Source organism: Amphiura filiformis, chromosome 16, assembly GCF_039555335.1.
Source record: "Amphiura filiformis chromosome 16, Afil_fr2py, whole genome shotgun sequence".
Lineage (NCBI taxonomy): Eukaryota > Metazoa > Echinodermata > Ophiuroidea > Amphilepidida > Amphiuridae > Amphiura > Amphiura filiformis.
In genome coordinates, this window is record NC_092643.1 from 64,035,815 (window position 1) to 64,060,328 (window position 24,514).

The 24,514-nt window shown below is 36.9% G+C and overlaps 1 protein-coding gene across 1 annotated transcript in view; it reads left to right on the top strand.

The window, feature by feature from the left end:
• The window catches only part of LOC140172806 (engulfment and cell motility protein 1-like), a 74,422-nt gene extending 55,025 nt beyond the window's left edge, over nucleotides 1–19,397 (top strand). Inside the window, exons 17-21 of the mRNA XM_072195933.1 lie at nucleotides 1,407–1,522; nucleotides 2,702–2,803; nucleotides 6,455–6,519; nucleotides 6,850–6,924; nucleotides 12,915–19,397. Of these exons, the coding sequence (XP_072052034.1) occupies nucleotides 1,407–1,522; nucleotides 2,702–2,803; nucleotides 6,455–6,519; nucleotides 6,850–6,924; nucleotides 12,915–13,121 (565 nt within the window). The 3' untranslated portion in view covers nucleotides 13,122–19,397. The remainder of the gene's footprint in view (nucleotides 1–1,406; nucleotides 1,523–2,701; nucleotides 2,804–6,454; nucleotides 6,520–6,849; nucleotides 6,925–12,914) is intronic.
• Nucleotides 19,398–24,514: the final 5,117 nt, after the last annotated feature.

Sequence of the window (24,514 nt, forward strand, 5' to 3'; positions counted from 1 at the left end):
AGACTCTAGTGCTGGAGACTTAAACAGAAGAAAAGCACTAGCCTGGGCAGCTTTCTGGTTACTGAACGCCTTTGGAGAAGCCCATCCTGCCAATAGAAAACAAAAATCAAGCGGTTTGTTACTGTCTTTCTGTACTCTGGCAAAGATCAGGAATAGAATCATGATATTTGCAGAAGTAGTGCTTAGCAGGCATTTTGTTAATTATTTAATATTAGAAACACTGTATAATTGTTTCTAGTTTTCAGTTAACCCATTTATCACAGATTTTAATATCAGCATTTTAAAGCATTTCCGTACTGTTTTCCTAAGCCTTTTTAGAGCATTTTCTTTAAAAGGCGCCCCATGAATGGGTGCCAAAATTGCTTCCCCCCTTGACTTGTCAAAATGGCTTGCTTCCCCCTTTTGGCTCACCAAAATTTCTTGCTCCACCCCAATTTTACCAAAGTGCTATGTGAAGTATTGAAAGTAGGGAATTATACCAGGGCTCATAATTAGGCCAAAAAAATCTACAACTGGTCCAAAAAGGAAAGGTTGAAGAGTCTACTCCAGGTGTAGCCGCGAAGGTAATCAGCCACGGTGAATGAGAATCCGGATGTGTAGGTATTAGCATTTTACTTTGAAATATCAATATAACAGGGCTGCAGTGCTAGTTTTCATGCCCTTCCAGTGAACATTTGCCTAATCCTACCCAGGAAAATATGCATGAGGTGTCAGTGTCACTGGAGTTTTTAGATCTCTTGGTATTAAAGGTTAATCCTCTTCAACCCTACTGGTCCTTATTATTATCTGATTGGCTCAATACTTTGTAACCAATCACAATGTGAATCATCTTTTAAGGTCGACATATTGAGATACAAGCAAAATAATCTGGCAAAATATAATGAAAATAATCAGAATAAAAGTGGCATTTTTTGTGATATCTTCAAGAGTATCTTTTTTCACAGATAAGGTATCATTTTCAAGCTTAAAAATATGCTAAGGACACGTTTCATTTTTGTCAAAGGGACCCTTAAGGTACCTTTGGATATGCATGACATGTCACAAATAGTTCTTAGAGGTACATAATTCAGCCAGTAGTACTCATGGCTTAATTGTATTTCTTGATTTCTTGGGTGTGCCAAAATGTTTCTGATAAGATCATAACAGATGCTATCTTTCTTCTAGGAATCAATGGGCTATTCCAGTTGAAATCCATACACCCTCTATAGAAGACATGACTTTATTCTCCCACACAGGGGGTGTAGATTTCAAATGGATTCACCCATCCAGTTAACCCCATTTAAAATTCACACTCCCAGTATGGGAGATTAAGGTCATGTCTTCCATGGATGTGTGTGGATTTCAACTGGACTAGCCCATTCATTTCTGTACTAACCTCACCCGTGTTCTTTAATGACTTGTTACAGCGAGCTACGAGAACAGATCAAGCCAGAAATCATAGAGCTCATCAAGAAACAACGCATCAATTACCTGATAGAAGGAACACAGTTTAACAAGTTCACAAAAACTGGCAGAGCCAAAGGTAATTGTTGTGCTGTATATACTATACTCGGGCTATATTCAATCTGTGTAAGTACTGTCACAGTGACTTTCTACTAGTAAGAAAACAGGTTTTCAACTGCTTTATCCCTTCAGTTCTATACTTCATAGAATTTGGAATAAGAGATTCTTTCTTCAGCACTATTTAGAGCATTAATGGTATCTTTTGTGTGAGCATTGTTAAAGATTTGCCACTTTTGACATCAATGCTGAATAAAAATAATTAGGGATGTATTGGGTTATTCTGCTTGAAATCCATACACCCCCTGTGAAAGACATGACATTAATCTACACACATGTGTGAATTGCAAATGGGGTTACCTGAATGGGATGCGACTCCATTTGAAATCTACAGATCATGTCTTTCATAGGGATGTATGGATTTCAACTGGAATTGCCAGGGATGTAAGTTTTCTGTATTTTTACAGAATTCAGGTTTTTTTGTAGTCAAGATTTACGCAATTTCTTTTATTTTCAGCCTATTTTGGGGCTTTTTTTAGCCCGAATTTACACACTTTTTTCCCAATTTTCCATATTTTTTCTTCAGGGTTACTTACTTACTCTGAATAGCCCATTTAAAGTAGCTTAGACATAAATCAATATTTAAATACATCTATTTATTGAAATCGTATTGCATATTATTTGTATTATTTATACACCTTTGTGTGGGGCCACCTTAATTACAAACCGTGTAATTCTAGTTAAATATGGTTTTGACTTTGTCAACTCAAATTTCCAAAAAAGATCAACAAAGGAAGTAATCCTTCAAATCAGAGAATTCTGTGAAATGGAAATTCATAGTCATCTCAGAAAGGAGAAAATCATGCACTGTGCAATTTGTAGTGTGGATTTTCAGCATCATGGTATTGCTCATGCTTACAGTGGATCGTATATATAACATTGTACATAAGACTTTTGGGGTTTCAGAATACAGTTTTGTGATCTCAAAGGTTGGCAGATCTGATGTAAATGCCTTATTTTATCTTAAATACACAGCTTTCAGCTGAACCATTTGCAGACTATGTTAGCACATCTCTGACAATGACAAAGGTACCAAAATTTGAATTTTGATGATTTTTACGATCATCCAAATGATCAAATCATGAATGGGCCTTTAAATTATATATAAATGTCAGGTATCTCTTTGCTTTTCTCATTGCAGACAAATTTTGGTATTGTCGTCTGTCTCCAAACATGAAAATTCTGCACCATGGTGACATAGGAGAAAGTGATAAACCTGCGCCTGAGAACCTACTCAATAAAGGTAAGCAACTATAGAGTTTAGTCAGTGTGACAGGCCCACCGTAGAAACTGCCTATACTGATTTGGAGGACAACACTGTAGTCTCTTTATGAAATTTATGACCCTGCTTTGTACCAGTGGTTATGTCTGTTTATGTGACGAACAATGAACTGTATAAACAGGAAGCCATCAAGGTAATCAGCACTGGAACTCACCTTTTTGTATTGCACATGACCCATTGTCATGCAGCTGTCAATCACCTGGGTTAAAACTGTAATAAAAATATAAACAGTCGGAGGGCCATCATGCGCGTTTTCCATTAAAGGTCAAATTATTAACGTACGCGACCTTTGCAAAAATGACCGTCGCACTCTTGGGTATGCTTTTGTTACCTTTCCCGCGGAAAATTTCGATTTGAAATGTATCGTATTATGTGAAGCCAATCATCCTGGGCAATTTACAAATAACTTGTATTGAAAATATCTTCACAATTCTCTACTTGATTTCTATTTTGTCTACTTTTGTCGTTAGAATTCGTGATTTTTGCGTTTGCTTACCTTCAAATTTATTTTCATTGCTAAGGACTTCTAACCCGGATATTTTCTGTCTTAACGCTTTAATCATTCTAATTATTAGCCAGACAAGTAATTTCAACCGTTATCTATCGATTAGTCTTTGTTCCAAATTTTGAACTTAAAATTCAAAGTTGTTATAATGGTTTAAATTGGTTACCCAGATTCGGCCCATCAACGAAAATTAAGTAAACAACTTCAAAACAATACCGCGTGACTTGACACCATGAACGAGTACACACGCGCGACTTTGTTGCGCCCAAGCGCGCCATTCACCTGCGTTCAGTGAAATACACGCGCGCAGTTTAACACTGCTCACATGAACCTTCTCAATGTTGTTGTCGCCTGGCCTACTGTTTACTGGTATTTTTCCGTATTGTAAAATACCTTTTTCATCCCGGCAGGTTTTTGTCTTAACCAACCAAAAATCTTGGATTTTTTAATATGAGGACAATAAGCCATGTTTCTAATCATATGCAAATTCCTGATTTATGAACTAGCACCATTTTTAAAATATAGTAGTTTTTGTTACTCTTTTATCTCAATTCATGACAAATATTTGTGTTTTAATGTGCCCACATCATATTCCTTGCAAAGTTATGGTATTTTTTGTGAACATATATGGAATGTTGAAAGCCTTTCTTGTAGTTATATATAAAATATATAGCTATTAGGAGTTGTAGAGAGAATTTTGGAAGCTTTTAAAACTGCAACCCAAACCAAGCAAATTTAATTTTTCGTTGTGTGCGTATTCATAGCGTACAGTTTAATAATAGCGCATCAAAGTTGAATGGCCCTCCAACTGTAAAAACAAATCTAAATAGGTAACTCTACCACACAAGGTAATTAAACAATCTATGGAAGAGATACTTACTTCAGTTTGGGGGCCCTCGTAATTCACGGACGTCTCTGATTTCAAAGACAGGTCAGTGATTTCACATACGGGGGTCTGTGATATCACATACGTCAAGCTTTGTTGACAGCTGGGCACTCGATGCAGCACATCAGAATGAAGCTGAGTGTATTAGAATAAGCTTTCCTATATTTAGCAAATATCTACCTGTGCAAAATTATATCTATCTGTGCAAATTCTGACAAATGGTCCCAGAACACACTTAGATTGCAATGGCCAAAATCAAATGTTTTGAAGTAAAAAAAATCCCAAGAGTACCCGAGCCTGCGCTCTAATTCATGAATTGGACAGTAAAATTAGCAGGCACTCAATTTGGGCTAGCTACAACCCTGATAAGGCCTACTCACAAAATTATTCCCACTGCGCTGGCACGTTCACCAAAATTACTAATATCGTTTGCGACAGGGTTTTGAAACTAGGGAGTATGTGATTTAATATGAGACGTCTCTGAAATATGATATGTGACATGACGTTTCAAGAGTATTTGATATCAGACATCTATGAATTATGAGTGCCCCGGAACTGACTTAGAACCTCAGAAAATATATCTTTATTGCGGCGGTGTCTGCTTTATTTATATGAGAATTACTTTTTGTCAGTGTACCTCCGCATTTTCAGAGTCCAGCTCATTATGTATTCATAGTCACCTTTTTGTCTGCGCATGAGCTCACACTGTCCTCAGTTTTACGATCAGAGTCTCTCCTCTCTTAAAGGGCATATATATTGCTCGGACAACATCATATAATTGGCAAGCTAATATTATGAGGACAATGAAAATCAACATAATTACCTTCAAGTATAAAATAAATTGAGTGATAACCTAGACGAGCACGTGGAGTTGCATGGAATTACATGGAAATGCAATGATATTTATTTAACAGATGGTAAAAGGCTGATGGCCTCTATTCTGTAGAAAGCAACAAATTGAAACTTACTACTTCCAAGGAACTATGCTTTGTGTTTGGTACGTAAAAGGTCTGGATCTACTGTAATAAATAAAATAATAAATTTTGGATTTATAAAGCGCCTTTCTCCAGATCTTAGAGGACTCAAAGCGCTGTAATTTCGCTGCAATGGTGAACCATCACAATCAGATCGCATCAACTAGGTTGCTGCGAGCAGCGCACACCTATCCGCATTTAGATTGTAACATCCACCAATTATCTGTGCAGCTCCCCAAATTCCATTGGGTGAAGGAAGTTTTGATAACCAAACAACTAATCACCGATTTTTGCGATACAGGAGAAACCGGAGATCCCGGAGAAAACCTGCGAGAGCGAGCATGGAAACGGGATAAACCAAGTGCACATGAGTCCTTGAACCCGGGACCTCAGTGGTGCAAAGCGAGGGAATTACCGCTGCGCTAACTCGCCCTCCCTATGTAAGTCGCATAGGAGATCTTTTCAAGCCGATTAATTCCGATGAAACCTGCGCGCACGTAAAAAAGTTCCCCTTCAGCATCAGTTACAGTTCCAATGTGTAACAGGCATCATAACCATGATGAACTTTCAATTATGGATGAGAGAGGTACTTTTGTCAGGGATACTCAATGTGCAATCAAGCGTGTGGTGGTATGTCTTGTGTAAGAGACCGACTTGTGGAAGAGTTGATGCATTTTTTTTGTTCTGTAAAAAAATTACCTCACCTGACGAAAAATGAACATTTGATCATTTCTCTCCATTAGTATCATATGTGACCATCCAGCACAACTGAGCCCTGAAGTCGCCAATCATTATTTTTGAGATATTCAACCAAAATATTCTGCTTGAAATGCGCTTTAAAATGACGTCTATCATGTCTATAGTACTTGACATTTAAGTAGTGAAAAATCAATAAAACAGTCAATAAATCTTTGTTTCCTATTGTTTATTGTTAAGTTCAATGGAGCATATCTCAATAGTGGCACTGGAGACATCCGGGCTCAGTTGTGGTGGATGGTCACATAAACCAAGTAGCTGAGGTGATAGCTCAATATGCTAGGAAATATTTTTAAACCGATGACCCCATGTTCACATTGGCTAAATGAGCTGTATTTTCAAGCAAAAGAGTACTGTAATTCATTACATTTCTTGTCCTCCAATTTGACCCCCAAGGTTAATAAATAAATGGTGCGGTTTTCCAAACTTTTCCGATCATGATTTGAGATGGTCTATTGTAACAATGAGTGTATTTTTCTTCTTCATTTCAGTTGCAATTTCAGAAGACATGGATCTAGTTACGGGAAAGGACTGCCCACATATTAACAGAATTAGGGTAAGAAGAGTGATATAAGTTCATTTGAGAAATGTGGTGCCAAAGTTTCAGGTGTCTTTCTCTTTCATTAAAATTTATTTAGCTTTTTTTTAAATGAGAAAATGTAACAAACAGTCTTTCGTATATTGCAATCATCTGCTTTAGACCATCACAAAGTCAGTATAAGGCAAGTCTTTGTACTACATATTTCATAAATAAATCACTTTTCCAATGCTGAAGGCCTGATTCAGTTGGTGTATTTACACCACCCATTAATTTAGTGCACAATTGGGTTTTTCATCTGGCTGTAGGCAGAGTTTTCCTAATACAAAGCATCTGTTTCTTTTATAGGGTACATTGAACCTTGCCTTCTCACTCATTCAACAGCAAGATTCAGAAGTTCATCTTGATTTTATGGCACCCAATGTAAGTATATAGATTTTACGCATGGCCATTTTGTTCCGCCATGTTTAATAGAGAGGGTCTGAGTGACTCTGGCTTTGTGGCAAAAATACGATAAATTGATATGTTTATTTCCCACTATGCATGCGCCACACACCACTCATTAGCTTAAAGGACTCATTTTTTGATATTCTGCGCATATAATTATGCATCTTTCACGTTAACAGATCTAGAAAATTTAAATTTTTGTCAGTTTTTTATATTTCAATATACAGGCTGGGATTTCAATATTCAGATTGATGCCTACCGTATTCTTTCCACACACATATTCAAGTGCAAGCCTTACAATAGGTTTTAATAGAATCCAAAAATAACAGATCTATTCATAGTGTTCTACCCAGGTTGAGACGTAGGCATTCAAAGATCTGAATTGTATGAATATCAATAGCATAATGACACCATAATACGGTTCATCCAATTCAGACCCACTAGACCCACCCGCTACATGTTCCTCTTTTTACATTATATCTAGGAATAAATTGATCTCAAGTGGCTGTCTTTTCAAATCATCTCATTGCAACTATGTGGTCTAATAGGAATGTGCTCTTATTGTCACTGAGGCTATCAATTCTAAGTTTGATTGTACCATCAAGAATTGGATTTTGACTCTGGAATTGGAATGACATCTCTATAGCAGAATTTATACTACATCACCTAGTGATAGTGATTGGTTTTTAGCCAATGAGATAGGACTCCTTTTGTTGCGTTGGGAAAAGTAAGCTACCTTATTGGCCAAATACCAATCGCTTGTCGCTTATTGACAGTATAAATTCAGGTTTTTTTGTAAACCGGCGCTTGACGGTGTAGATTACAGACCCACATGATTTGCTGCAGGGCGTATTGGTTAGTTTTCGTTTGTTCAATTCTTCAACATGCATCTTGTAAAATAAATTTTTTACTGCCCTTAATATATACTGTATGAGCAAAATGTTACAAACAATGCCAATGAGTATTTTTAATTTAATTTAATTTAATTTTATTTATTTATTACACTTTATCACTGGTATACAATAATTATAATATAACATCAAAATATATTGCACATGAATATTCAAAAGTACATACAAAAAACAGGAAGTATAGATAAAATTTTGCACCAGTGAAAGGCAAGGACTAACAGGTGCAAAGCACCTCTAGGACAGTCCCACCAAAGATCAAAACAAAGAGGACACCCATACACCAAAATTCGAAGTAAAAAAAAAAAAAAACAAAAAACTGGCAACATGTAACCCAAGAGCATGTGTTGTAAGGATCAAAACTCTCCTCTAGTTTGTTCTTGTACCACTCAGAGAGCTGGCTCTTAAAAGAGGACATGTTGACAGTGGATCTAATTGTGAGAGGAAGTTGATTCCACAGGGGAACAAGACATGTGTTCCAAGTGCTTGAAAGTCCTATATTATGCCTATAAATTTTCCGCTTTTCCCCTATATTGGCCCTGTATTTTTTTTTTAATTTCCCTATACTATTAGGCCAATAGTATTAGTTTTAACCTGGACATTTTTTGTAACAAGCTGATTTTTTCTGGAATAGGTCCAGAAATATGTGTAGAATCACTGATAAAAAGTCCCCGCAAATCCCCTGTGGGCGTTTTCAAAATCCAAGATGGCGTCCAAAATGGCCACCATTTTCATATTTTTTCATAATTTCTCAACTATACTAGCTAGAAACACAAATTAGGTATCCAAACATATGTTTTGAGGTATGAGGAATATTTATAAATCCACATTAAGATGATTCAACCCTTGCAAAAGTCCAAAATCCAAGATGGCGTCCAAAATGGCCGCCATTTTCATGTTTATCTCATAATTCCCAAACCATACTAGCTAGAAACACAAGTAAGGTATCTAAATATATGTTTTGAGGTATGAGGAATCTGTATAAATCCATATTAAGATGATTCAACCCTTGCGAGTATCCGAAATTCAAAATGGCGCCCCAAATTTGCCGCTTTTCCAAAGCCCGGATCTGTAATTTCAAAATCACAGAGTCAATTTGAGACCAAACTAGGGCATCTGAAGCCATACGATTTGGATGAAACCTCCAACTATAGAAACCAAACTCAATTGGCTAAAAATGGCAACAGATTGAAAATTTGTGATTGAAGAGGTACGTTGCTCCAGTTATGAAATACCTTTAATTCTAAAGTTCACCAGCCGGCTCTGTGCCTTCAGCAGCTGTGATAGCTGTTTCATTTTCGTTGTCCTCTTTGATGATTGGTGCTGTGTTGCAACAAGTATGGCCACTGCATTTTCTGCACATTGTTGTACAGTGAAGACCTAGTTTCTTGCAACTACATGTCATAGTGTTGCATCCATCAGGCTTACATCCACAAGACACCATGTGGCGGTACTCATTAAGTGAATCATATTTGCTGGCCCCATAAAGCTGAAGGATGAAGCCTTCACCTTATTTCTGTACCTCATCATGCGTACTCGTACTGTTCGCAAAGGTCCATAGGAAGTCATCTTTGCCTTTCTTGTGTACCATGTTGAAAGGGTTACGCTTTCCCCGGCGATAGATGGCTGAGACTGTGTCACACCCTGTGATGGCATGAAGTATCAACAAGTAGTTTCTGGTATCTCCCAATGCTTGCTGGATATCACTTACTCGGAACACTATCTCAGGATTACTACAGCATTTCATCATCTGTTGTTGAACTTGCCCTGGACACCAACATCACAAGTAGGTCAGTGTCTGTACCCACCACCACGACTGGTAGCTCCTCTGCTACTGTAAGGGCTGTGGACACAATCAATGTATTGGCATCTGCTTCAGCCTGGATGACATGAATTCCAGCCATACGCATCCTCTCACTGATCATTTCTATATATAAGTTGCAATTTGTTCAACAAATGTTGTTGAAGGTCATCAACACCGCCTGGGCTGAAGTAAAAATCCCTGAAGACTGGAGTAAAAGTCTAATAACCCCTGTGTACAAAAAGGGCAATAAACTGGACCCAGCCAACTACAGAGCTATTACCCTCCTGTCAATCCCGGTAAAAGTATTCTGTAGGATGGTTCTTAACCGAATACAACAGACTGTAGATAACCATCTGAGAGAGGAACAGTGTGGGTTCAGGAGTTCCAGAGGCACCTCAGATGCAGTTTACAGCACGCCAAATCTTTGAAAAGGCTAGAGAAAGACGAATTCCAATACACTGGAATTTTATAGACTTCAAAGCAGCATTTGACACCAAATGGACAGATGGAGGGAAGCCCTTTGGAAATGTCTGCGATCAGTAGGAGTAGACACCAAACTAGTGAACCTCATTGCAAAAATGTATGAGCAAACCAAATGCTCAGTCGTGGCAAATGGAAAGATCGCCGATTGGTTTGAAGTCCTAGTTGGTGTTAGACAGGGATGTCTTCTCTCACCATGCCTCTTCAATCTATATCCGGAGTTTGTCATGAAGGACGTCCAAAATCTAGGCTCAGGTGTGCAAATGGGTGACATCCGATATGCAGATGATACCACAATCATGGATATGGACTTTGAGAACCTGCAAATCTCCGCTAATGAATTGGAGAAAGCATGCAGCAGCTGGGGAATGAAAATTAACCCAACAAAATGCAAGATCATGTCTGACGATCCAAGAGATATCATGCTGAACCAGATGCATTTTTAGTAAATAACTTACTACGTCGCACAAAGTTGGCAGCCTGGGCATTTGGTAGATTGAAAAATACCATTTGGTCTAACCATGACATCACCAGATCGCTGAAAGTGAGGATCTACCAGTCGCTCATCCTCCCTATTGCCACCTATGGGTCAGAATCCTGGGTGTTATGTGAATCCGATTGACACAGACTAGATGTTTTTGAAATGCGATGCCTTAGGGCAATGCTTGGAGTTTCCCTACTTGACAAAATCTGCAACAATTCCATCAGACAGAGTCTCAACATCACTAGCACCATCAACGATGTTATCTGCCGGAGACGTTTGAAATGGGCTGGGCATATCTTCAGGATGCCTCAACATCGGCTTCCCCACCAAGCCTACATTAATGACTTCAGCAAGAAATTAGACAAGACCACCAGGTCGTCCACCAACCAGATGGAAGGACCAAATTCAGAGGGACTTGGGATTGACCCCACATGAAACAAAGGCACAAGCAACAGACAAAACTGAATGGAGGAGGCTTACTCGGCAGAGGGCAAAGGGACACAACGTCCTGTGCAGTTAAGTCAAGTAAGTCAAGTTTGTTCTTGCTATTTGCTACTAATGCAGCTTGGGTTGTTGTGGTAGGCATGCTCTTATCAAATATAATATCACTCGATGTATGTACACTATTCAGTTCTTCTACATTGCTCTGCCTGCTTTGTGGATGTATTGCTTCCATAGCCATCAAATACAACAGTGGTCTGGACTCCATAATGATTCAGGATATGTGAAGTATAAGTTAGACAAACACCAGCATATGTGTATGGCTTGGACCAAATTGCATGTCAAGTAGGTGACCACCGTCTACTACTTAAGAGGCAATTCTGTGGCAAGTCATAGTGTTCAGTGAATGATTTCAGCAGAAGACCCAAGGCACTCTTAGGGGGTTTGCGCATCAGTCCATCTTCAAACAGAGAGGGTGGCTGAGGAGCGAGTTCATATGCCAGAAATACTCCCATCTCAGTGCTGCTGTTTAGCACACAGGTGATTCTATTAAACAAGAGACTTGGATTCAACTCTACCTGTTGTCCTCTGACGGTCACCGTTTTGTCCTTTGATCCCATTGTTGTAACCTTGTCATTTCGGCGTAGTGAAACATTTGTGAACTTCTTGCCTGTCATATCTGATGCAGCCTTACTACCAATTTCAACAGCTCTGTCACAGTTTACAGGTTCACCTGCTACGATCCCAGTTGACACAGACACGGGCCTCATAACCAGCAAACGGTAGATGAGCATTTAACCATTCTTCAAAAATGCTGCGATCCTTGGTGTCTCTTGCCTGTGAACTCTGTCGTAGATTTTTGTGTTGCTCTGATGTGCCAGTGTGAACTCCAGTGAACTGCTCCAATGCGTCATAGATAGGAGCACATCGAGGAAGAGCATGAACCCACTTGCTCAACGTGCTGTCTGTAATGCCCCGTCCATGTGTCATTCCTCCTGATGTTTTCATTGTCCGCATCAAGAACTGCTCTATGGTATGGTCTGAAAAGCTGCCACCTCCGAATGCCCTAGTTTGGTCTCAAATTGACTTTTTGATTGTGAAAATCTAGATCCGGGATTTAGAAAGGCGGCAAATTTTGGATTTTGGATACTTGCAAGGGTTGAATCATTTTAATATGGATTTATAAAGATTCCTCATACCTCAAAACATATGTGTAGATACCTTACTTGTGTTTCTAGCTAGTATGGTTTGGGAATTATGATAATAACATGAAAATGGCGGCCATTTTGGATGCCATCTTGGATTTTGGACACTTGCAAGGGTTGAATCATCTTAATATGGATTTATAAATATTCCTCATACCTCAAAACATATGTTTGGATACCTTATTTGTGTTTCTAGCTTGTATGGTTGGGAAATTATGAAAAAATATGAAAAATGGCGGCCATTTTGGACGCCATCTTGGATTTTGAAAACGCCCACAGGGGATTTTGGGGACTTTTGTCAGTGATAGTACACATGTTCCTGCACCTATTCCTGAAAAAAACAGCTTGTTACAAAAAATGTCCAGCTTTTTGGCTATATGAGCTAATACTATTGGCCTATATATTTATCCCTATTATGGTATATTCAAGTGAGTCCACCTATGAGCCATCTTAACCTTGTTTTGTCTTTGATGGATTTTTCTTATCAATTGAAAGATAATTTGTCTGGCCTTCTGTTAGCATTGCACTATGCATACACCCCATGTAAAATTGGAGCATTTTTGCCAGATTTTGATCCTTTTGCATTCTCAAAATATGAGTTGCTGACAATTGTTAACCTGTATATTTGGTTCTTTCTCATCTAGTTTGATATGTGGACTGATGGTTTAAATGTGCTGCTAGGCAAACCCATGGTCAGTGAACAAATGCAGAAAGATTTGGATATGTTACTCAGTATGGAAATGAAACTGAGGCTCCTGGATACTGTGAACATTCATATTCCATCAGAAGCGCCACCAATTCCACCACCACCTGCTGATTATAATTTCTACTATCCAACAGTTGCTGAGTAAGAGAGACCAAGGAATCAACAAAGGGACCACTTAATGAAATCACTCCTGGTTAGCATGCACCTGCCCTGTGGTTGTTACAAATTGATGTGGCCAATAATATGATTGGCTGGTCCTAATGAAAAACTAGGATTTACACTTTTATTATCATACAGTTAACTCTATTGGCTCCAACACCTCTAAGGGGGTTATCCTGTGTTTATAGTTACCCAGGATTTACCTCTTGCTCTAAATAATTCTCATCCCAGAATTTTGGGAGCAGGGATTCCATGCATCTTTCTGCATATTGGAATTTCAGTAAGGGCACTAACAAAGTCATTCTGAAGTTCTGATAAAAGTTAAAGCCTCCATTCCTCCGCGATACGGAAAACGGGAAAAAAATCACGGAAATTGGAATTTGAGCACGGAAAATCGAAAATGAAAAATTCTGAAAAAGTAAGCTTAAAATTGACAGAAAAGTAAGAATTTTCTTGAAAAAATATTTAAAACTATCCAAAAATTTGTCAAACATGAAATAGCTGAACTAAAAAATACAATTTCCAAGCATAACAACTCACTTTAAATCACCCAATACAACCCCTTGTCTCAGTACATGTGCGCTGTTGATGTTGCATCACATGGTTGGAAAATAACTGGGCCAGGTCGATCATGACAGCTCATGACCGCAAACACTACACTGTACTACACTGTACATGTACATTGTACATGTGCTGTACTGGTTTACTGTGCGAGCGTACCGTGCTTTACGTATGACCTCCTCGTGGCGCATATAATTAGCAGTGAACTGGCTGAAACTGGATCACAGAGTGTGCGCTTTCAGTAGTGATTGACTGAATGCATGCCATGTGCGATTTGATGATCGACGAGAGAGCCTCACAGAAAAACATACCAAGGAATTACTTATGTTATACTTCAATGGCGATGTTGAAGGTCGGCTTCAGTAAGGTAGGACAAATAACTAACAAGTTCATGTTGTCATTTTGCTTTGTAAGGTGTTTTTATAGGGATTTATGAGTAAAACGGAAAATCACGGAAAATGGCAAAATTGCAAAACGGAATTTTGATTTTGTAAAACGGAGAAATGGAGGCTTTAATAAAAGTGATAGCTGCCTTATGCAAATGCATTACTCCTTCAGTACACAATTACACTTGTAATGCATCATAGTTTTGATATGAAGGGACTAATTGGTCTTTTGCTTACCAAATGATGACCCAATGCAATTAAATTAGACCGTATTGATATTTTAAAATATATAAAAGCAAATAGTCATAAGGCCCAACCAGAGGGCCATGGATCTTGAGCTCAAAATTGGGGGTGCAAGACAACCGAGAAATATGGTTGAACATGTGAAGCAATGTAGACATGGTATAGCAAATGGTTGACTTAAGAAATGGGGCCATGTTCCACACTGTTGGGGCTGCTCGTTATATGGATATGGTTACATGAAAACCATCAACAACAAAAGTGCTACTTTGACTAGAAAATGGATTTATATACAATTGATATTATGTGCTATTCTACCTTGCCACAACAAATTGGGCAAACCTGAGTTTTGCTGATCATGAAATTGAGCCACTTTAGATAGTTTTGAACAGTTGTAATCTACAGAATATCTGGAACACCCAATTTGAAACCCCAAACCATAAAATAAACCTGCTGATTGGTGTCAATTAAAGATTGCCACAGAAATACTAGTAATCATGGTCAGTTTTGACCTTTTGTTGCAGATGGGCAGTATTTAGAGGCCAATATACTACGATAAAAATATTATGACACAATAATAAAAAAAATTAAAAAGCGCAGTGATTTATAATGCGCTACGCACAGGCACAACGCCTAGACGTTGATCCACAAGCCTCGGCACACTTTACAGGTTGTTGCTGACCACTACGGCCCCACATCAAATTGGATAGGTAAAAGACAAAATCCTATCTTTTATTCTTTCTTATGCATTTTAAGAATATTTTGTATAAGTAAAACTGCTTGCAGGTAAAATAAAATTACTTTTCTGAGAACAAATGATCAAAACCATCAGAAACATCATGTTCTTAGTTAAAGCATATTTATAACGTGAGCACATTATCTCACAATCACTGAGGATCAGCAAACATGCTGCTGTTGCATGTGTGCTGTCTTACATCACTATCCACTACCCCGTGGAGACAGGTTTGTCTCGGTTTAATTTAGCTGGCTAAAGTGACGGGGAGGACTTTTTTTATAAAAGAAAACAATTTCACTTGTTTTAATATATAAAAATGTTGCTATCAAGAGTACTTAATTGGAAAGGTACAATGTAGACACTTCAAGTGCTTTTATTTAGTGAGTCACAACATAATTGTTTAGGTAAACATTAGTTTTATCAATGCTACCGATAATCACAAAATATCTATTGTATCATGTCAATAATAATTTTTTGTATAAGTATGTTGTTTACTTTTATACTATTACATACACTGGGTGCTATGTTTTGTATTTTATCTTTTATTTAGCCCATGTAAAAACTTGCCAGATGTTTGCTCTGTTGTTGGTACTGTAATAGTTACTGAGATTATAATAGTCATCATTGGGTTTGATCAGGAGTGCATCATTAAATGCATCATCAGCAATTTGCTGATATTATAATAGTCATCATTGGGTTTGATCAGGAGTGCATCATTAAATGCATCATCAGCAATTTGCTGATATTATAATAGTCATCATTGGGTTTGATCAGGAGTGCATCATTAAATGCATCATCAGCAATTTGCTGATATTATAATAGACATGATTGGGTTTGATCAGGAGTGCATCATTAAATGCATCATCAGCAATTTGCTGATATTATAATAGTCATCATTGGGTTTGATCAGGAGTGCATCATTAAATGCATCATCAGCAATTTGCTGATATTATAATAGTCATCATTGGGTTTGATCAGGAGTGCATCATTAAATGCATCATCAGCAATTTGCTGATATTATAATAGTCATCATTGGGTTTGATCAGGAGTGCATCATCAGCAATTTGCTCAACCAGAACTTCATAAAATTGCTCAAAATGTTTGGAACAAGCATAAATGTGCTAATGAAGATGTCAAATGTGAAAGCAGTCTGATAATGTGAAGATAGAATAAAGTATGTCCATACTTTTATTACTTCCATTCACACCACCAATATTAGTGAGATCAAATTTGGTTATCATGGTTAACGCTTGTACAAAGCAGTCAAGACTATGGACAGCAATTGCCCTTGCAGTTATTTGCAGTGGTTATGAAATGGACATGAGATTTTATGATCAAAGTGTATATTTGTTGATCGTCTGGTTGATAATCCCTTTATTTGTTGCACAACCCATGACAATATGTTTAATATGGGATCCCAGAAATAGGGGGTCATGTAGAACACTGGTACTTATGGTGTACTGCGAAAAATGACCCCCTACCAAAATGACTTTATCGGGACATATACACACCGAGCGTGTCAATGCTAAACCTGGAATAATATCTGATTCAAAAACTTTTTAGGTTGAAATGGCTATGACAACTTCTCTACCAGACAGTCTTGTATGCTTAAATTAAAGACCCATTCAGTGATTTGCTCATCCAGGCAATTGTAAAAATAATCAAAATACAGATTTGTTACCTTTGTCATAGATGTGCTAAACATAGCCTGCTAGTGGTTCAGCCGAAAAACTCCGTATTTTAAGACAAAATAAGGCAAAATAAGGAATCTGTAATTTATATACTGACAGTATATAAATTAGCAACATGTATTTGAATGGGGCTTGAACTTCGTCAATACTGCTGTTTTCTTTGTTTTGTTGCCAAATTATTCACTTCAAAAATACCAATTTGGATGACTTATCCTTCACTTTTAAGCATTAGCAATTTATAAAAAAATTTAATATTTTTACATTTGCGCCTGGGATCACTGAATGGGACTTAATAGCTCAAAGAAAAATGTTCTCCTATGTGCATGTACAATTGTATATACAAACCTTAAATTTGCTTATCAACATTATGGGTTATTTTATGTGATGTGTATATTTCTGATCAAGCATGGTTCAATCTTTATTTGGTTTATTTATGCAATAGCGAATCATGTCATGTATGCAGCCAAATATTTTAATGTGTTTATGAAAACCCTTTGGTGTAATTTCCTTAAAATTTAAGGATCAAAAAGATATGATGAAACAAGTCAAGATGCACACTATATGCCATAGTCAGTTCAGTTGAGGATTTCCCAGCTTTTCATTCAGGCGCACCACCATACGGTGTAGATTAGCTGGTGATGAGATGCATCAGTATCAAATACATATATACACGGTCTATCCTAACCCACCACCGCAAAACGTTCACAACAAACAAAAGCTTGCTTATTTACACAAGTTGAGAATAACAATATGATATAAGTTTATCACAAATGTGAGTTTTCTCTAAACACAGTCTTCATGATTATATACAGGGTGTCCCAGAAAAAATTACCGAGTGAATAAAGTTGAACGTATGTCGAGAAATAGGCATCAGAATCAAAAAAATTAAAATGTAGCACATAGCCTATTTTATTGTGCACCACATATGAAAATTTTATTTGATTCGGTTGAGTGGTTGCGAAGAAATTAACGATTACATAATGCGCGCATTAATGCAGTTCATTCCAAGTTTGATCAACAGGCACCTTTTTCATACTCGCTCACCGCTTCCTAAAGTTTGTGCATCTCATTAAATTTAGTCCACATTATCTATTTTATAATCCGATGGTCTTATGTTATTCATGCTTTCACTGAAGATGAATAACAGTTTGTCCGAGAAAAATGTGATTTCTGCAATTGGAAGCTTTCCAACTTTAATTCTTTTTGTACAAATATGTTTTTTTTTTTTTTTTAAACATTTGAGCCAAGAATGACAATGATCAAATGCTTACAGCTTTACATATGATTTTTGATGCCATGTAACATTAATGTTGAAGTTTTAAATGATTTAAACTTTACATTACAATTTCTTGGAAATATTCCAAAAACATTAATGTGTGTGAGTTATTTTTAAGCCAGCTTGAATTCTTTATGCAATAATTCTTTTTGCAACATTTATATCAACATTAACGAAAAAAGATATTTACAAGTACCAAGCATCATCTTACATGCAAGCTTTCATTTTCAATATCGTGAAGGTTTTCTAATTTGAACAAAACCTAATTAAATGTTTTGCAAGAAACAGATTGTTTAAAAAGAATGAAAAGGATTTTACCGAACAAAATATGAAGCCAATTGACAGTTGGCCATAGTGTGCATTGTGTTGAATGATATTTCTTTCAAACTTGGAATGAAGTGAATTGACGCATGTGTTAGGTAATCGCTCATTTCTTTGCAATCAGTCAACCGATTTCAGTAAAATTAGCGTATAAGATGGGCTATATGCTGATTATTAGATTTTTGGATTCTGATGTCCATTTTTCGACTTGCGTCCAAATTCATTCGCCCGGTAATTTCTAGTGCCAAGACTACATATACCTACAATACTCAGTGGGTACAAACAATAATGCAAGAAAAATTATGTATCATTCACTGTTGCTAGTGGATAGTGTGCTCCAGTTCACATGCAGACTACAACATAGAAGCCTGGTAACTGGTTCCACTTCCTCACAGATTCTCATGCAGTTAGGTTTAATACCCAGCTCTGCAAGTGAAGGATGTGTACAATGTAAGATCACCTGGAGAAAGGTGTCCTGGCAGGTCTTCTGTACCACATATTCACTGTAATCCATCCCAAGCAGTTTCATAAGGAGTAGCAGATGATGCTGACGGTATCATAATCAACCCCAATAAAGTGTTTTATTTCTCAGGATTTTCCTTATATTTAAATCCAGCCAAATACATGCAAGTCTCTTTTAATATATAGATTCCATATAACATTGAAGTGTAATGAAAATTTTAAAGAGTATTGGACCTCAACCACTGCACTGTCTATTAGGTAACCGAATTATAGCTTGATCAGTTTGTAATCGTCCGGCTTTTACCACTACAATGAAAAAGTAGACTCATGCTAAGAGTGGTATAGTTGACCTGTCTGGTCTACATTGTGCGTATTAAAGAAAGTAGATAAGGTATAGGACTTGAATTAATGATTTGGGATGCTTTTAGCAAGATGTCACAAGACAATTCTTGAAAGAAAATAACTTGATATTAATCCGCGATGTTATAAGGCTTGCCGATTACGAGCTGATCAAACTATAATTATTATTGATCTTTTCTCACTGTTTAGTGTGGAGTCGGTGAGCCTGTCAATTGATAGTAATGCAGATCAGAAATTAAGGTAACTCCAAACGAATGTGAAATATAATAAGTAACAAAATAATTTAACTAGCTTTGACTGATAAAATGATGGTTTGATCAACATCATTCCCACCTTTTCTTCATTAAAATGTTGTGTCTGGTGTGAAATGTTACAGCTATAAGGAGTTTTGTTTGGAATTTGTAAGCCAAAATGTATTTGAAGTTTTTCCTCACACAGAATGACATTGGCTTTGAAGTACACTCTTCTGGGTCTCATACTGACATGAAGGTGTGGAGATGTGTCATTCAACCAAGGTGGAAATAATTTATCTCACAAATTAAAGGACTTCATACCTCCTTTAAATTCTGTACTAAATACCAACTTTTGGGTGGGATTTTCTTTGCTATTTTCTTTTTAAAACGAAAATTCAAACAACAAAAATTGTGGAACTAATTATGAACAAATATTAGTTTTGTGCAGGATATATTAAAGGAGTATTTCGTGATCCTTGCATCCTCTTTTTATGACATTTTTCAGTACATTTCCACGAAAAAAGCATATTCCCAAAATTTCAGTTGATTCCGATATTGCGTTTGCGAGTTATGCATGATTATGTGTATTACACTGCTCCATAGACAATACATTGTAATTTCGTTCTGGTGCACCAGAACGAAATTCAAATTCAATTATGTAGCCAGATGTTTCCAGTGATATAAAAATCTCAACCTGTTTTGAGAAAAGTGGGGGGATGAGGCTGTGGATCACGAAATGCCCTTTTAATATCCATTTACAGACAAAAATACTTTTGTTTAAAAGCTTGGTATTCATTGAGATACCGGGCCTTAAATGGTGCTCATATTTCAGGAAATTTGCCAACAGGAAAACCTTACTTGTCCGTATGAAAAATTGTGATGTTATCTTATGTAACTGGGATGTGAAAGACATGTACATTATGATGTATATATATAAATGGATTATGAAAAATCATTAAAAAATGTGCTTGTGTGTCTTCTTTTGTGTGTTCATTTGCTTTTTGGAGAAAGTGTTAGGAACATATGGGGGAAGGATAAATGAAACAACATCTGCTGCTGGTTTTATTCAGCTTGCTCCACACAAACCATCTGGCATTTCAACAAGTAATAAGCAACAAGTATCCAAGCAGTTGTCAAACTGACACAACAGTAAAATGCACTGACACGGAACAGCTTTCGGGACCACATTCACAGGGGAATAATTTGAGCCCAGCAAAATAAATCTGTGAGAATGTGTACAAGATCCTTACACAGGTGATTATTTCCAAAGAGTAAGTGGAATAGTGTGGAAAGGGGCTGCTCCTGCTTTTCACACACTTTCTTCCAAGAAACGGGTCTTGTTCAACACTATTCCATTTACTCCCGATTTCTTGTGTTGGGTGCCAATTATTGGGCTGTGAATGTGGTCCTGGAAGCTGTTCCATGTCACTGCATTTTGCTGTTGTGTCAGTTGGATAACTGTTTGGTTACTGACCAGTGTTTAGAGTAGAGGATCAAAGTAATCCTGTGTGCAATTTTTGTTCATTTTTATGGACAGGATTTTAAGATATGACCTTGTGAAAAATTATGAGTTTATTTTTGAGGCCAGTTTATTAGTTTTAATTTTTAATTTACATGGTAAATAAGTTGGCAAATGTGTTACAAACACAGGAATATGCAAAACAGGTCCCCGTATCCTAGCAAAACAGTCCCTTTATCCTAGCAAAACGGGTCCCCGTATCCTAGCACAACGGGTCCTCCATATCCTAGCACATCAGGTCCCCTGTATCCTATCACAACAGGTCCCCGAATCCTATCAAAACAGGTCCCCGTTAATAGAGCAAAATTCTTCATATTAACGATTATGCACAAATTTGGATTTCACTGTCTAAAATTGTCTCAAATTACTCCTTGACGAGATCGGTGCAGCAAAATGGTTTTCAGAGCGAAATACAGCCACTTACGGGTGGTCTTCACCTTGAAATTATGCTAACTTTTGGGCCTCATAACTGCTAAATTACTGCTCTAAAGTATATAAAAGTATACATTTTTAGAATGGCAATGACTTGATGAATTCATCTGTGAGGTCAAATTTGGGCCAAAATGCTAATTTTTGGAGAAAAAAAACCCCGTTTTTTTGGGCCCACATTTTTTCATTCAACGTAACAAAAAAAAATTGAGCCAAAAATGTTTTTTATTAATTTTTTTTTAAATTAATAAAAAACATTTTTGGCCCAAAAACTAGTTCAAAATATCTAGGACTCGGGTTTTTTTGGGGGGGTTTGGGTTTTTTGGGGTGGCCAAAAATGTTTTTTATTAATTTTTTTAAAAATTAATAAAAACATTCTTGGCCCAAAACTACTGTTCAATTAGCTTAGATTCTTGAATTTTTAAGATATTTGAAAAAATAAAAAATCGTGGTCGAAGTCATCAAAGAAAAGTGTTAGCACAGCCTTAGACCTAAGGTGATTTATACTTTTCAAATTCTAAAGTTCAATTTAAAACCCCATTTGTATTCAATTTTGGTCTTTTCCCGCGATATTTTCATAAAAATCCGTAGAACGTCGGGTACCATAAACTTTTTTGAATCAATCCATTTAGAGCAATGGGGACGAATGTCACAATGTGCAGAGATAGTATTTATTCGACCATCCGCATCAGGAAGTTGTCTAGCAAAATATTTGCCGGTAGGCCTATGCCTAATTTGTGTCGAAACCCTACTGTTGAAACATTACGTTATTATTAAAATAGGCCCAGCTGATATAAATACATTCCTCGCTTATTTATTTATTTATTTATTTATTATGCGAATGGGTCTGAGAATGGCTCTGAGAAGGTGTAGGCCTATAGTCCTATTATAAAACTACACATTTATTTTCAATTTGTTATTTCGTTTTGTTTGTTGAATACAAACTGAAAAAACTGTGAAACAAAAGAACTTTTGTACAAGAAAATATTATTTAAAACGATAGGGTTACAGAAAACAATTCTTGTAAAGTCACTGTATCTGAAAATGTCAAGCGAATGCTGACATTCTTGGGAAGGAATGGTGGTATTAAACAAAACTCAATTTACATTGTAAACCATTGAAATAAAAACGAAATCCATAATTTTAATGTCATTGTTTAGGAAAATAAATAATGCTCAGAATAATGTTATGCATAAAACGTAATCGCGCCATATAATTTCGTGTAACAAAAACCGGTGGACCATCATCACCTATAGAGCCTATCCAATAACCGGAACGGTATAACAATTGAAATGGCAGGACAGATTGGTGGACAGATTATTTTGCTAAATTGGATATGGTCTATGCCCTAAGTTGAGAATGGACCGTCCCACTCGATTTGTAAAAAGGTCGCGAACCCTTTTGGTGGACCCAAGTAACTGCCTAAAATGGGGCAAAATTGAATACAAATGGGGTTTTAAATTGAACTTTGGAATTTGAAAAGTATAAATCACGTTAGGTCTAATGCTGTGCTAACACTTTTCTTTGATGACTTTCGCCACAATTTTTCATTTTTTCAAATATCTTAAAAATTCAAGAATCTAAGCTAATTGAACAGACAGTAGTTTAAAATATCTAGGACTCGGGGTTGGTTTTTTTTGACCAACTTCACCAAAAATATTTGAAATTTGGGTGAAAATCAGGCTTTTTTATGATTTTTTGAAAATTAAACGCCGTTTTTTGACCATTTGTGGTGCAAATTTCTCAGTTGGTATTCCTGATACATTTGGGCGGATTCCTGACATATTTGGGCGGATTCCTGATACATTTGGGTGTATTCCTGACAAATTTGGGTGTGAAAGTTTGTGAATGATGCTCTCTATAGACGAATCCAACGAGCCAAATCATGGTCAGGATTTGGTTGGCCATTATTGGGTCCCCGCATGCACCAAACTGGTGTTGTCAGTGCCCAATTGGGTGGATTAAACCCGCTTAAAATTCGATGTTAGATTCTTTTGTGTTGTAAACTGTCATCATTCTTTTGTCTAAGTGTAACACGGGTGATAGAATGCAGTTTAAAATACCCTCCAAGGCCGCATCATTTCACATTTTAGGTGAGATAGAGCCGACGGGGACCCAGCTAATGGCTGCCATTGAGGTGTAGGAATGCGTGAAATTGAATTCGTAGACGAATCCAATTTCACGCATTCCTACACCTCAATGGCAGCCATAGCCGCGACGGGGACAGTGCGGAGAGAAATCATGGTTGCAGTCAAATATGAATATGAAAGGAGAGAGGCAATGCATGATAAATCAGATAAAAAACAACCCTGGTAAATCACCACAGCACTGATTATAACTATATCATGTCATTTGAACAGTTGAACACGATTTAGGCGAAATACGGTATACTTGAATTTTTCGCCAAAATGTGGAAAGAAATTCCAACTTTTTTGTATTTCAGCAGTAGAACTTATCATGTTGAAGACATTGGCAGCAAAAAAAAATTGAAATTCGTGAAATCACTAATTTCAAATGGCGTTATCACGGAAAATGCATTTTGAACACGATTTAGGCCAAATAAGGTATAGGCCTACTTGAATTTTTTGCCAAAATGTGGAAACAAATTCCAACTTTTTTGTGTTTCCCCTGCAGTAGAACTTATCATGTTGAAGACATTGGCAGCAAAAAATTCGTGCAATCAATAATTTCAAAATGAAACAAATTTCAACTTTTTTGTGTTTGCCCAGTAGAACTTATCATGTTGAAGACATTGGCAGCAAAAAAAATTGAACTCGTGCAATCACTAATTTCAAAATGGCGTTATCACGGAAAATGCAATTTGAACACGATTAATAGGCGAAATCCGGTATACTTGAATTTTTCGCCAAAATGTGGAAACAAATTCCAACATTTTTGTGTTTGCCCAGTAGAACTTATCATGTTGAAGACATTGGCAGCACAAAAAAAATTTGAAATTCGTGCAATAACTAATTTCAAAATGGCGTTATCACGGAAAATGCAAATTGAACACCATTTAGGCCAAATAAGGTATACTTGAATTTGTTGCCAAAATATGGAAACAAATTCCAACTTTTTTGTGTTTCCCCAGTAGAACTTATCGTGTTGAAGACATTTCAAAATGGCGTTATCACGGAAAATGCAATTTGAACACGATTTAGGCGA